Raw genomic sequence first — 14,198 nt, forward strand, 5'->3', positions numbered from 1 at the left:
TTTAGAGTTTCCAAAAAAAAATTTGTTAAAACATCAGAGTTGGTAGACTTTGATTTTTTTTCTGGGGTATACTAAGCACTTACAGTTAACAGGTTACCACTGTAGTCAATGGCAGTCTGTCCTGTTTTGTGGATGATAGATCTTTTCAATCAACCACTTAACCTACTGTAGATGCCTGCATAGACATACACAACCTACAAATAAAAAAAACCCTTCATTGGTGCTTCCATTACTCACACTACTACATGATGACAAAGCACATGCTAACTCTTTTTGAATAAAAAAGCATACAAAAAGAATATTTTCAATTGTTACATTATATTGTATTTGGAAACAAACCCATTGCTAACTTTTGCATACGCATTCTAACATTTTTACTTTTGGCCTGAAATATCTTTAAAACCCTAAAGACGTTATTTGCTGTATGTGCAGGATCTGTATAAAAAAAAGATGGTAGATTACATTTTTATGTTGCCCAATATGGGGAGAACTGATACAATGTACTCTGCTCAAAAAAAAATAAAGGAACACTTTTTAATCAGAGTATAGTGTTAAGTCAATTAACCACTTTACCTCCGCTCACATGGAGGCTACTGCGGCACTTTGCCACGATCCCGTCCAGCGACGTAGACCTACGTCGCTGGACTCCTCCCCCTGTAGGCGGCGCTCGCGCGCCGCCGGAGGCGCGCTCCCGCTGTTTTCATTCACAGCGGGAGTCGGGCCAGGGGAGGAGCAGCGGCGATCGCCGCTGCTCTTACCCGATCGTCGGGGATCGAGTCTGGAGATCCGCCCGCTGTGTGTAAACACAGCGGGTGGATCTCCATAGTGACAGGGAGTGACAGATCGGAGTGTTCAGCATAGCTGGACATCCGATCTGTCCCTGTCTCACAAAGTCACCTCCCCCCCACACGTCAGTAAGCACCAGGCATACATTAACCCCTCCCTCTCCAATAAAATTAACCCCTTCACTGCCAGTGTCATTTTTACAGTAACAGTGCATATTTATAGCACTGATTACTGCAGTAATGTCACTGGTACCCCCAAAAGTGTCAAAAATGTCAGTCAAGGGTCCGATCTGTCCGCCGCAATGTCGCAGTCCCGCAAAAAAAAAATCGCAGATTGCCGCCATTACGCGTTAAAAAAAACCACCAAAAATGACAGAAATCTTTCCCGTAGTTAGTAAACGCAATAACTTTTGCGCAAACCAATCAAAATACGCTTATCGTGATTTTTTTTACCAAACATAGGTAGCAGAAAACAAATTGGCCAAAAATTTTAAAAAAAATTTGATTTTTACATTTTTTGGGGGGGAATTTCATATAAAAAAATGTGAAAAATATTGTTATTTTTTCAAAATAAACGCTGTTTTTTTGTTTATAGCGCAACAAGTAAAAATCGCACAGGTGATCAAATACCACCAAAAGAAAGCTCTGTTTGTGGGAAAAAAAGGACGTAAATTTCGTTTGGGTACGGCATCGCACGACCGCGCAATTGTCAGTTAAAATCGCACAGCGCCGAATCGCAAAAAGTGGCCTGGACGGAAGACAGCAAAATCCTCCGGTGGTAAAGTGGTTAAACTCCTGGGATATTGATCTGGTCAGTTAAGTAGCAAAGGGGGTTGTTAATCAGTTTCAGCTGCTGAAATTAACCTCCCTGGTGGTCTGATTAGGTCAGTATTTTTGGATGTCAAAGCGGTACATTGTTTTTCTCTATAATCTCTATAATAAGTCACTTATTATAGAGATTCTGTTTAGTTACATAGTTACATAGTTACATAGTAGGTGAGGTTGAATAAAGACAATAGTCCATCTAGTTCAACCTGTGTAGGTGTGTGTGGCTGTAATCATCTCACATACCCCTGAATGTTCTGATCCTTGAGATGTAAGTCTAAGAGTCTTTTGAAAGCCACCATACTACCCGCAGAAACCACCTCTTGTGGTAGAGAATTCCACAATCTTGTTGCCCTAACAGTAAAGAACCCCCCGCGTTGCCTGAGGTTAAAACGCTTCTCCTCTAATCGCATTGTATGCCCTCGAGTCCTCATGCAATCCCTTCGAATGAACAGCTTTTTTTCTAAGCTGGGATCCCCATTAAGATATTTATAAATTGCTATCATGTCCCCCCTCAGACGTCTCTTCTCCAGGGAGAATAAATCGAGCGATTGTAGACACTCTTCATAGTCAAAGTCCTCCAATCCCCTAATTAGTTTAGTTGCCCTTCTCTGGACTCTCTCCAGCTCCAAAACATCCCTCCTGAGGACTGGCGACCAGAACTGGACGGAATACTCCAGATGCGGTCGGACCAGAGTTTTATAAAGTGGAAGGATTATAGTCTTATCTCTGGAATGCATCCCTTTCTTTATGCATGCTAATATTCTGTTGGCTTTGGAAGCTGCCGCTTGACATTGCATGCTGTTTCCTAATCTATCATCAACCAAGACTCCCAGATCCTTCTCCATTTTTGATTCCCCCAAGGGCTCCCCTCCTAACGTGTATTGTGTTTTTATGTTTTTAGTCCCCAAGTGCAAAACCTTACACTTCTCCACGTTAAACCTCATTTGCCATGTCGTTGCCCACTCTGTTATTTTGTCCAGGTCATTCTGTAGGATATCTGCTTCATGTTGTGAAGTTATTGCTATTGCCCTGCCCAATTTTGTGTCATCTGCAAAAACTGATATCGAACTACTGATCCCGACCTCAATGTTGTTTATGAATAAATTGAACAAGGTTGGTCCCAAGACTGAGCCTTGGGGGACCCCGCTTACCACCTCAGACCAGTCTGAGTATGCGCTGTTTATTACCACCCTTTGGACACGCCTTTTTAGCCAGTTCCGTATCCAAGAGCAAACCCTGCTATCGATACCTGCAGACCTTATTTTATAAATTAAGCGCTTGTGGGGAACTGTATCAAACGCCTTAGCGAAATCCAAGTACACCACATCCACTGGTCTGCCCTTATCTAGCTCACAGCTCACCGCCTCGTAGAATGTTAGGAGATTGGTTTGACAAGAACGCCCATTTGTAAACCCGTGCTGATTACTGCTGATGATGTTGTTGTCCTTAGCAAACTCTACGATATAGTCCCTTATCATCCCCACCAGAAGGGTGTGGTCACACTTGAAGTCGCTGCTGTTTTCTTTCCATTAGCGCGGTTAATACCTTTTTATTTATTTTTGGTACATTGTTTTGCATGGAAATATTTTGTTTTATATTGTAGGTCTGTGATTCTTAGGAATTAAACAGTAAAAGTGAATAAAAATTACTAAAAAATTAATTAATAAAATAAATTATTAAATTAATCAATTATTAATAAAATTAAAAGGAATAAAACAGTAAAATTGCAGGCAGGGCACTGGACAAAGCACTAGAGACAAAACTGAAGTGAAATGGTTTGATACAGTAATGTAATCCTAACAGATTACAATGTATCATGTCATGTTTTGTTTATTTTATTTTTTTAAATTTTCGCCCGGGTTCCGCCCCCCTGTATAGCGGCGCTTGCAGGGAAGGGAACCCAGAAAACGGTTGCCAGCATCAGCTGGAGGACATAGGGGGGATTGTAGGGACAAGGTAAGTTTCACTACAGGCAGGGCTGGTGCAAGGATTTTTGACACCCTAGGTGAAATCTCATTTTGCTGCCCCCTTGGCTCTGCCCCTGACTCCACCCCCTTTGCCCTGCAAGAGGAGGAGGGGGAAGAGAAGGGGGAAGAAGGGGGGAGAGGGGGGTGGAGGGAGGGGGGAGGAGGAGGAAGGGAGAGGAGGAGGGAGGTGGAGGATGGCATGACATCACATACTTGAGGAGTCTGAGGACAGATCAGTCTTATACACTAACACTATACAGTCAGTTATAGAATGTCACTGTGTTCTTCACTCACCACTGGGGCTCTGCTCTGATGCCTCTGCATCCAATGATTCTGTCTCTTGCAGTCTTAGGCACAAACCTTGCCTCTGTGGTGTCTCCAGTCCTGGCTCCTCCAGCTGTCACAGACCACATCACCAGGCACCAACCCCGGAGTGCCCACTACTCAGATGACTCTGCTCTGCTGCTGGACAAAGGGGAGGGAAGAAAGGCAGAGCAGAGCTGGCTGGCTGGATATACTGGTCTCAGTGGGATGGCATGGATTATGGGAGGGACGATCACAACTTCTGGCACCAGAAAGTGTCAGAGAGACAGACAGGTCACAGACTGTGACTGTCTGTCAATGATCATAGAGGCATGGGCCCTCTCCATTCTGTCAGGACTCAGGAGACGTTGGGTTGGGTCTTCAGTGCTGTGGCTGGGCTGTGCTACAGCGCCTATACTCAGTGATTGGTCCGGTGGTAGCGTCGGCCCTGACTACAGGGTAATCCCGAGTATGGCTTGGTGTTACCGCTTTTGGTACTAAAAATGACTCCAAGCCACACTCTGGATTACCGCCAGGGAGGTTAACAGGTGCACTAGATGGGCAACAATGATGGGCAACAATTTAAACCACCTGGAAGGCTGATAGTGAGCGGAATCGACTGTCACCTCCAGGATTGGTAGATATGTGGATAATTTTCTCCAGTCATTGGTGACCCATCCAGAATTGGTAGATATGTGGATAATTTTCTCCAGCCATTGGGGACCCAGACCCCATCCTACCTTAGGGATTCATCCCAGGTTATTCAAAAACTTGAGGGGATAGTGTGGATGGACAGTTACATTTTGGCCACAGCTGATGTGACGTCCCTCTACACTATCATCTCACATCATCATGGTTACGAGGCTGTCGAGTCCTTTCAGACGAGAGATGAAGGCCTATGTCCTTTACAGAAAGCCTTCCTGATGAAAATTTTGGCATTTGCCATGTCTCACAATTACTTCTAGTTTGGAGGTTTTTATTACCTCCAGAACCGAGGGGTGGCCATAGGGGCAAAATTTGCCACGAGCATGGCAAACCTATTTATGGCCAAGTGGGTGGAGGATGTCGCCTATGCTCCCCGAAGTCCGGAATTAGTCTATTGAGGAAGGTACATAGACTACGTTCTCCTCCTTTGGAACGGAGACATGACTTCACTGGCCAGTTTCATGAATGGTTTAAATAACACGCTGGGGACAGTTTTGAAGTATGAGGCTAGGTCTAGTGGGATACATTTTCTTGACCTCAATATAGAGGTTAGGAATGGCTCTCTGATTACCACGACATACTTCAAGCCAACTGATAGGAACAGTTATATTGGACAACATAGCTGTCATCACTCTACTTGGCTTTAAGCTGGCCATCCCTAAGGGACAGTTTTTGCGCCTTAGGTGCAACTGTACCTATCAGGAGGATTATTTACAACAGTCTACTGTCCTTAGGAAACCTTTTGTTGAGAAGTGAGTCAGCTCTGGAAAATACCATTATGGAGGTCTCAAGAAGAGATAGAATGGAAATCCTGAAGGGAAATAGCAAAACTAATAGGATTGAGGATCATAATGTCGGTTTTGTGACCACCTTTTCTAAACAACATTTTGACATCAAAAAGATTTTTAGGAAACATTGGAAAGTCCTAAAAACAGATCAGGTTCTGGACCCTACTCTACCTGAGCACCCTAAGGTTGTGTTTTGTGGTGTAACATCACTAAGGTTGCATGTTGCTCCCAACGTTCTAGATGCTCCGGTAAAGGGAACCTCTTATTTTCAGCAACAGAAAGGCTTTTTCCCATGCCGTTGGTGTGGGGTTTGTAGCCTTAACGCAAATAGGCAAAGGAAGATTGTTAATTTTAGATCTAACTTGAATTCTAAAGAGTTTGAGATTTCTTCTTTTATCACCTGCGCCTTGCAAAACTTGGTTTATTTGCTCATCTGTCCTTGTGGGCTCCAATATGTTGGGAGGACTGTTAGGTCTTTGAGTGTGAGATTAGGGGAACACATTACCAACATTAAGAAAGGGTTTCCCAAACACAATGTCTCCCGACATTATGACGAATGCCATGGGAGAGATCCCAGAGGAACGTTGTTTATGGGGATAGATATATTGTCACCACATTGGAGGGGTTCATATGTAAAAAGGGAGGTGTCCAGGCTTGAGACCAGGTGGATATTCGACCTGCAAAGCTTTTCGCACCATAGCCTTAACATAGAGTGGGACATTAATTGCTTTATAAATAATAGCTAGTCCTATTTTATGACAAGACACAAGACCCATTTCCATATTCACACTTTAGTTTTTTTTTTTTTTTTTAAATATATATTTTGTTTGCTTTTTTTCTTTTGATGATTCATCTGACTTATTGTGAACATTATATACTCCTTTTTGACCACTAGATAGCAATATAGGTAATCTTATATGTTGATACATTTCAGTAGTATGCTTTATACTGGTTCTTTATAATTTTTAATTGAAATTTTTGTGTCAGTTCCCTTTTCTCTGTGGTCAACAGTCTGAAGGGTTCAATGTTGCATTTATATACTTCTTTCTGGTATCAGACATTCAGAATGATTTGTATTTTCATTTTATTATGGCACTGATTCTGGTGCCATAATATACATGGAGGGGCGTAGTTATGCAGATGACACTCTCCCCTTTGAATTACATTTGATCTAATTAGTGTGGTGGGGCTGCTGGGTGGTGCCCTCCTGCTGTTGGATACATGTAGGGGCGGAGTTATGCAGATGACGCTCTCCCCTTTGAATTATGTCTGATCTAGTTAGTGGGCTGTCGCTCTGTGGTGCATGGCGTGAGGTCGCTGGGCGACACCTTCTGACTGATTGACATGAACCTTTCCAGCATTTAAAGCGGTTGTAAACCTAAAATAAAAAAATTAAAAAAAACCTGCAAGACAAAGGCATAATGAGCTAGTATGCAGGAACAGGGAAAAGGGAAAGACCACTAACCTGAGGAAGGCCATGGGGGAGAGAAGGATAAGGTAGGGAAGGAAGGGGGGCGGGGCTAGTATATCATTTAGCAAGCACAGTTTAAGCCAAGGGGAAGCAGGTCCCTAGTAACACCTCACATCAATGCGGCAGCTGCCCGTCAGCCAGTATGCCCCACAAATTTATCTCATCTGACCAAAATCTGACCGAATTTTATAAAATTTCTGAGTACATTTTTGATTAAGATAGGTAAGTTTATATAAAAGGTAAAACTCTATTTACTCCAGAACCCAAGAAGCGGCAGTGGGGGGCTGATCAGATTTCCAACAAAACAGTTTCTCTTTGGGGGCATAAAAGAAAACATAGCAGATGAAAAGTTTTATGTGTCAACTTATATTAGAGTCATCAAAAACATTCAAATAATAACTTGTGGTCCAACCTGAGAGTTAAACCGCACACATCAGAGTTTACATCAGAGACCACCTGTGCCCAAAATGTGGGCAGGTCAGAGAGATAGATGGTCCCTAAGCATTGAGGTGTATAGTATATCCTGTGTAGCTGGATAAACTGGTCTCTAGCTGAAATCTAAGAGCTCAAGCAAGTTTCCCACTCCTCCCTCCCCAAGGTAGGCATATCAGCCTGCCACCCTGTGTATACCCGATCTAACATAGTAGTATAAGCCACAGATAAGCACAGGTATTGGGAGGATAGGGGTTTGTCCAACAACCTGGAGGTCAGGAGCCACCTAGTCCAGTGCTTTTAGTTTTAGGTACATAGAGGATTTGTTCCCCTACTCACCATCCTGATGTTCTATATAATAGCTCTGGGCTCCAAACAGAAGAGCCTGAAACCACTGGGTGGGGTGTCTCCACCACTGACGACTGTACTGCCACCCAGATCACTTCTACATTGACAAAAAGAGCCAACAGAATCATTTTGAAGCAAGCTTGTGGCTGCTTTTGCAGCTGCGGGCTTGTTATAACTGACTGCCATGATGTGTAGGACACATCTATGGCAGTCAAATAAAGTAAAGCACTAAAAAAAAAAAAAAAAAAAAATAGTATTGTGCTTTCACAGTCAGTATTATAATATCAGAATATTCGTTAGAGTTCAGAGCTGGATGACTCATCCAGGCAGCTTTCTGGTGCCTCCCCCTGGATCTAGAGTATTGGAGAAAATTTTAGAAATTTGTGAGTGGAAGCTAGGAGGGCTGTCTTGCATATTTAGGGGCCCTTAGCCAATCCACAGGAAGTGAGCCTTCTGGGGACTAAGCGAGTCCTTAAATAGACATGAGTCATGCCAGTAGAGGAGTTTGGTGGAAGATGGAGAAGCAGTGCTGAGGGAGCCTGTCAGTGGCCCTTGAGGGACCCCTGCTGGGGAGGGGATCAACCTCAGGCTGTGACTCAGGTGGCTGGCCTAAAAGAATCCTACCACATGTTGGAGGAGGCTTTCCGGAGAGGCAGGGCAAGCAGGAAAGGACAGAGTGAGTAGATCAGCATGGTGTAGAGACAGACAAGGGTAGAAACTTCCACATGTAGCAGGTCTCTCTTAAAGACAGCAGTGTGCCTAAGTCTTCAGGCTTTCCCTGGGAGATCTCCAGTGTGTAAGGTTCGACTGGTGCAGAGTGTCAGTCGGGTAGACTGGGAAGAAGAGCATTTCTTGCAAGAAGTCGAGCTGGGGCCAGTGTCTACAGGGGAGCTGAAGGTATGTCAGGTTGCAGTTCACTCCCCATTTGTTGCCTATCTAAGGGACTGGGAGTTCCTAGCCTGTAAGGGGCATTTGCTGAGCTAACAAGAGACTGTTAGCTCCCAAAGAACAAATCAATTGAAATTCTGCAGTGTATGTCACGTGAAGCTGAACAGAGAATCAAGTCAAGCTGTGCAGGAGGAACAAGCAAAGCTGTAAATAGGGAGGAAGCTGTCCCTGGTTTGTTTGTTCCTGTCAAGTTGGACATACCATAATCCCTAACCCCATCCAAGTTATTATCCCCTCAAAAAAAAAAAAAAAAAATCAAAGCTCAAGGATGTTGGGCAGTGGCAAAACCTGGTTTTGTAATTCTTCTCCATATGTGTCAGTTTACTCGTATGAGGACATGAGGACTATATGTCAATTCAAGTACTCTACTATGCAAGTATTTTGGTGATTTAAGGACTGGCCTAACAGGGATCACTTTGAAGTAGTGGGCCAATTGGAAAATGTATTCCAATATACACAAGCCAGAAATTACTGCAACGTTTTCTAGGAGTTTGTAAAGGTGGATTTTTTGAGAAATTTTTTAGAAAAAAAAAAAAAATTCTGTAATCTTGAAGCCATATTTTTGATATAATAAACTGCAGTTACTATTGTGATGTCAACAATTTTTGAAATGTCCAAGTCAACATTTTAATGTCATTGTAAGTTTTGGGATGCTACATAATACTTACTTTCCTCTTCCGGATATTTTAGCAGAATAAGTAAACCGTACTTTAAAGTTGTGGTTGTAGTTTCTGTCCCAGCAAAAAAGAGATCAATAACTGTTCCAAATAAATGATCAAAGTGGAATTGAGAATTCTGGTTGTCCTTCTCCTGTGTTATTGAATATAAAATATAATACATTACATATAAAGATTTATTTTTGGCATCGACATGGAGCAAATTGTAGTGCATTTAAAGTGGTTGTAAGATAACATCAAAGATTATACTAATACGCACGTCAAGAGGAAATTGACTCTTTCCTGGGCCACATCTCTCTCCCCAAACTGACTGAGACCCAATTATCAGAGCTAAACAAACCTTTCCATCCAGTGGAGATTACCCAGGTTATAGCCCAATTACCTATCAACAAATCCCCTGGTTTTGACGGACTCTAAGGTGAATATTCCAAATCCATTCAAAATATTCTCGCTCCACATTTGAACACTGATCACTAAAGCAGCCTCATCCTCCAAATTCTCATCGGAGATGCTGTCAGGGAAAGTACCAGACTCCCCTAAAAATTTTTGTCCAATTTATTTACTTAACATAGATGTAAAAATATTTGCAAAGATAATCGCAAAAGTGGTTGTAAGGTCAGATTTACAAATAACTGGCATCCCCTATGTTGTAGCAAGATATAAAGTACTGTGTCAGATTTTTTATTTTTTTTTAAATTATAATCCTAAATACCTTCTTACACAGCTCCACTGTGCGGTCACATGACCTCCCTCCACTCTCCTTCATTGAGTGCAGGGGGAGGGCCAGAGATTCCCCTCAGACACATGCCAGCCAGCAGAGAAAGTAACGTGACCACACAGCGTCGCTGTGCAAGAAGGTATTTAGGATTATCATTTTAAAAAGCTAACACGCAGTACTTTATATCTTGCTACAACAGAAGGGATGCCAATTATTTATAAATCTGACTTTACAGCCGCAGGTGAATAGCAGCAGAAATGGAAAAGGGCAGGCAGGAGATCGGCTCTCACACAGACTAGAAAATGACAGGCAAGGAAGAAGGGGGGAGAGGGAGTGACTGTGCACACAGCGTGATGACAAAGGCATGTAAACTGACCATGGTATCAAGGATCAGCAGCCATAATTACCATGGTCAATACACATAGGGGAGCATAGGAACAGACAAGATCAACCAGGTATTTTACAACAACATAGAATGAGACAAATTACACCACAGAAGCACTGTTATTGATAATGCTTTAAAGGAACAGAAGATTTTTTTTCTTTTTAGGGTCACAACCACTTTAAGATGAAAAGGGATAGATAATGGCATCTATGTCAAATCTGTCAACTATGTGATAATATAGGGCATCATGTGAATATACACCCCCCCCCCCCAAACACACACACGGAAAATCATGGCTGAGCGACTTCCTTTATTCTGCAGTCTGGTTTCTCTAGAAATGTTTAGAACATTACCAACCAGCCATTGAGGTTCCGGTCCTCTGTATTTGCACTGGAGGTATAGATACGCTAGATTCCCAGCACTTCGTACAAAATTAATAAAATAATAATAATATTTATAATAATAACTCTAAATATTTAAATAAAAAACACTAATCATTAAATCAATAGCTGGTGACAGCTTCATCATAGTGTATGGGCCAATGGAAAGCTCTGATCCTGCAACAAATGCAACTTTTCTAGTTTGCAACGGCAGACCTGGTATTTCGATTTCTAAATGTAATCCAGTAACAATGTTGTGTTCATTTTGTAAAGCTGAGCAGGTATTTATATGGAAATCAGCTGCTCACCTTAGCAAGACACCTTATTGTTTGTACCTGAATGATTAGATGCAAATTCTAGTTAGTGTTGTTCTTCTCTCACCAAAACATTTTTCTACATTTTGGGTAGAATTTAGCTTTAACCCCACTCTGAAATCGCAAAAGAAGAAGTTTATATCCTCTTCTTCAGGCACTGACCTGGATTAGCTAAAGAGCAATAATTGCTAATGCTGCTTTAGCATCCAACATAACACTGGATGCATTGGGCGCCTGGATCACCACTATACACTATGGTTCCTCCTGGTGGCCTCAGCATCCAACATACCACTGGATGCATTGGGTGCCTAGTCCACCACTATACACTATGGTTCCTCCTGGTGGCCACAACATTACTGCTGTATCCTGTAGTGACGTAGGGGGTGGCAGATAACCACAGAGTGCAGAAGGGGGCAAGGCTTTGGCACTCCCAGAGTACGGGATATGAAGATTCTCTCAAAGTGATAATCCGTAGATTCTGGAGAAGTACTTTTCCAGGAGCCCTTTTATTTACGAAACAATTTTGCTGGCAACAAGGTCACTGTAACGTTTCCTTTTTAGCTTTAGCTAACTAAAGTTAATGAAAGACGAACAGTAATAAATATTGAAGAACACAGCACAATAAGTCAAAGAGGAAAAGTAAACAGCACATATACATCACCTCCTCCATCTTGATAAGGAAGCAGTCAATGAAGTCTCGAGGACAGTTAACATCAAGTGTCTGCTTGTGACTCTCCAAAGACTCTGCAACAAACTCGCTCAACTTGTCAAGATTTTTAAATATTGTCTGATGGGGTCCAGGAAGGGTTTTCATTGTTTTTGGAAAAAGATTGATTAGCTGAAAATAAAAATTAAGTTGAATATTTCTCTTTTTCTAACAAAATGTTTAGCCCTGATTCACACCTGAGTGATTTGTATCTTAAAGCTCAAAGCTCTAAAATGCTCAGAAACCTAAATGATGCTTTAAATGACGCCTGTTTACATATGAGTACTGTCTGTAGCTCGACACTACATGAGCAACTTTAGAAGCAGAAAAGGGTGTTTGTGGCACTATGGACTTCAATGGAAGCACCTGAAAAATGAATGAAATGGCCTAAAAAAGTGTTTTTCAAGCCTAAACAACCATCTCCTTCTAGTAACAGGTTTTCCATTGGCTAAAACAAGAATTGCTCAAGCATGAAAAAAAAATTATTCCTTTATCATCTGTAAATGCTCAGGCGTGAATGCAAGCTTAGAGAAAAAATGCATGGACACTTTCAAAGCCATCATCTTCAGACCTATCAAATCCATATTTCACATTCTTTTAGCTCCTTGTTAGCAAGTAGGATTAGGAAAATGGCAATAGTAATTAAACAAGTTTCTCAAATCTGCCCAGACAACCCCACAGATTGGCAAAGTGTTGTATGCTACTGACAGAAACCGGATATAATTACTTGCACAAAGTCCAATTAGAGAATCAAAGTTCTGACAGTCTGAACACTTTAATATCAATATTTGCTCAAAGGAGATATTTCTTTTTGGGACATCTCACTTTTGTTTTTAAAAGAATTACTGGAGTCACAGTGCCATATCACAATTCGGGATGAGCTGATGGTCACCCGTTCGGCCTCCTTTTCAGTGGGAGCTAAAAATAATATATAGAAGTAGTATTTACACCACTTGTATATATCAAAGCAATATTTACAAACCAGGCGCTCCTGGGATGCTTGTAGGGTGGAGGGATAGAAGTAAGCCTGTGAGGCTCCCCAGCGGTTGTTCTGCTGTTAGCCAACTAATGGCTCAGTAAAGAGATTCGCACCCAGGGCAGCCATAGGAAAAATTCCAGACCAGAAGTCAAAGCAATAATCACAAATCTGGCGCTCCTGGGGTGCCTTTAGGGTGGAGGGATAGAAATAAGCCTGTGAGGCTCCCCAGCGTTTTTTCTGCTGCTAGCCAACGAGCATAGGAAGGGTGCTGATATGGATAAAAGTACATGAGGAAGGCAGCGCATGAACCACACCGGGATGCAATGGATAAGAAAGTCAGGTGAACATCCAGTATAGAAAAGGTTAACAGTTTATTGGTATTGATAACCGAAAAACAAAGTACATAAAATGCTTACATCCCCCTGGGCTGGAGTGGATAAGGGCACCTGGCAGCAAGCAACACAAGTGCGAGGAGGTCAGTCTCCCAAGATTGCTGAGCAGTGTGTGCACTAAGCCGGAAACCAGCCGGCGCGAGGATGAAAGGACTCTGCTGTAAGTTCCGTAGCGGTGACATCAGCCGGACAGGCGCCACTTGCGGGGAAGTACCAGGAACCAGGGTGGACCACAAGCTATATGGTTGCCATGACTACATGTTTCGCGCTATGCGCTTTATCAAGGGACACATTTGTATTGGTACACATCTCCTACCTATTAGCCCAGAAAATTAACATTTTTAATTTGACAGATGTGGCACTCATTTATTTCAACAGGGTTTGGGTTTGGCCTCTGAATTTCTTAGAAGTTTGCCAAACCCTGCTTGAACAGAACCCAGGGCAGTTCAACCCATCACTAAACACTCCGATGGCTCTATAAATGGTTTTAATGCAGCGTAATTTATTTATTTTTTCTTATGCGATGAATACATGACCTGGCTAAAGGCAGTTATATAATTCAAAGGCATAATCAATCAGTATGACAGTGAGATCTAATTTCTGGAGCCCCTGTTTTAATAAAAAGGTGAACTGAGCTAGTTTGAGATGACATTATTAAATCTGGCCATTTTTTACCATCTAACAGAAAGATATTTGTCACTTATAGAAGAGATTTACTGTAGATTGGAAAACACATATTGGCCTGACTGCAGGAAAAATACAACCTTCAGCTGTTAGGACAACTTACAATGCCCCATCCGGAGGACAGGAGCAAAAATGATTCTTCTAGCAATTTAAGCATGGTCCGAAACTTCTTGTCTTCATAGTCAAATCGGTCTCCAAAAACAACCGAACAGATAACATTGGACACTGCCAAACGCAAGAGACTGGTGGGATCAAATGGTACTTCTGCAAAGAGATCAGGGGTTTTGTTTATTCAACAGCAAATAAAGAAACCTTTAAGTGACACACGCGGTCTTTACCAAAAGCAGAGCCTTTTTTTAAACTATGCTTTCTCAATAAAAGAACCTCT

The 14,198-nt window shown here is 42.1% G+C and overlaps 1 protein-coding gene across 1 annotated transcript in view; it reads right to left on the reverse strand.

Annotated features, from left to right (window-relative positions):
- LOC309559490 (cytochrome P450 2G1-like) overlaps positions 1 to 14,198 on the reverse strand; it is a 31,817-nt gene that overhangs the window by 10,898 nt on the left and 6,721 nt on the right. Inside the window, exons 3-5 of the mRNA XM_082262764.1 lie at positions 13,914 to 14,074; positions 11,711 to 11,887; positions 9,244 to 9,385 (exon numbers count right to left, since the gene is read on the reverse strand). Of these exons, the coding sequence (XP_082118890.1) occupies positions 9,244 to 9,385; positions 11,711 to 11,887; positions 13,914 to 14,074 (480 nt within the window). The remainder of the gene's footprint in view (positions 1 to 9,243; positions 9,386 to 11,710; positions 11,888 to 13,913; positions 14,075 to 14,198) is intronic.

Source organism: Pelophylax lessonae (genome assembly GCF_965119305.1).
Source record: "Pelophylax lessonae genome assembly, chromosome: 7".
NCBI lineage: Eukaryota > Metazoa > Chordata > Amphibia > Anura > Ranidae > Pelophylax > Pelophylax lessonae.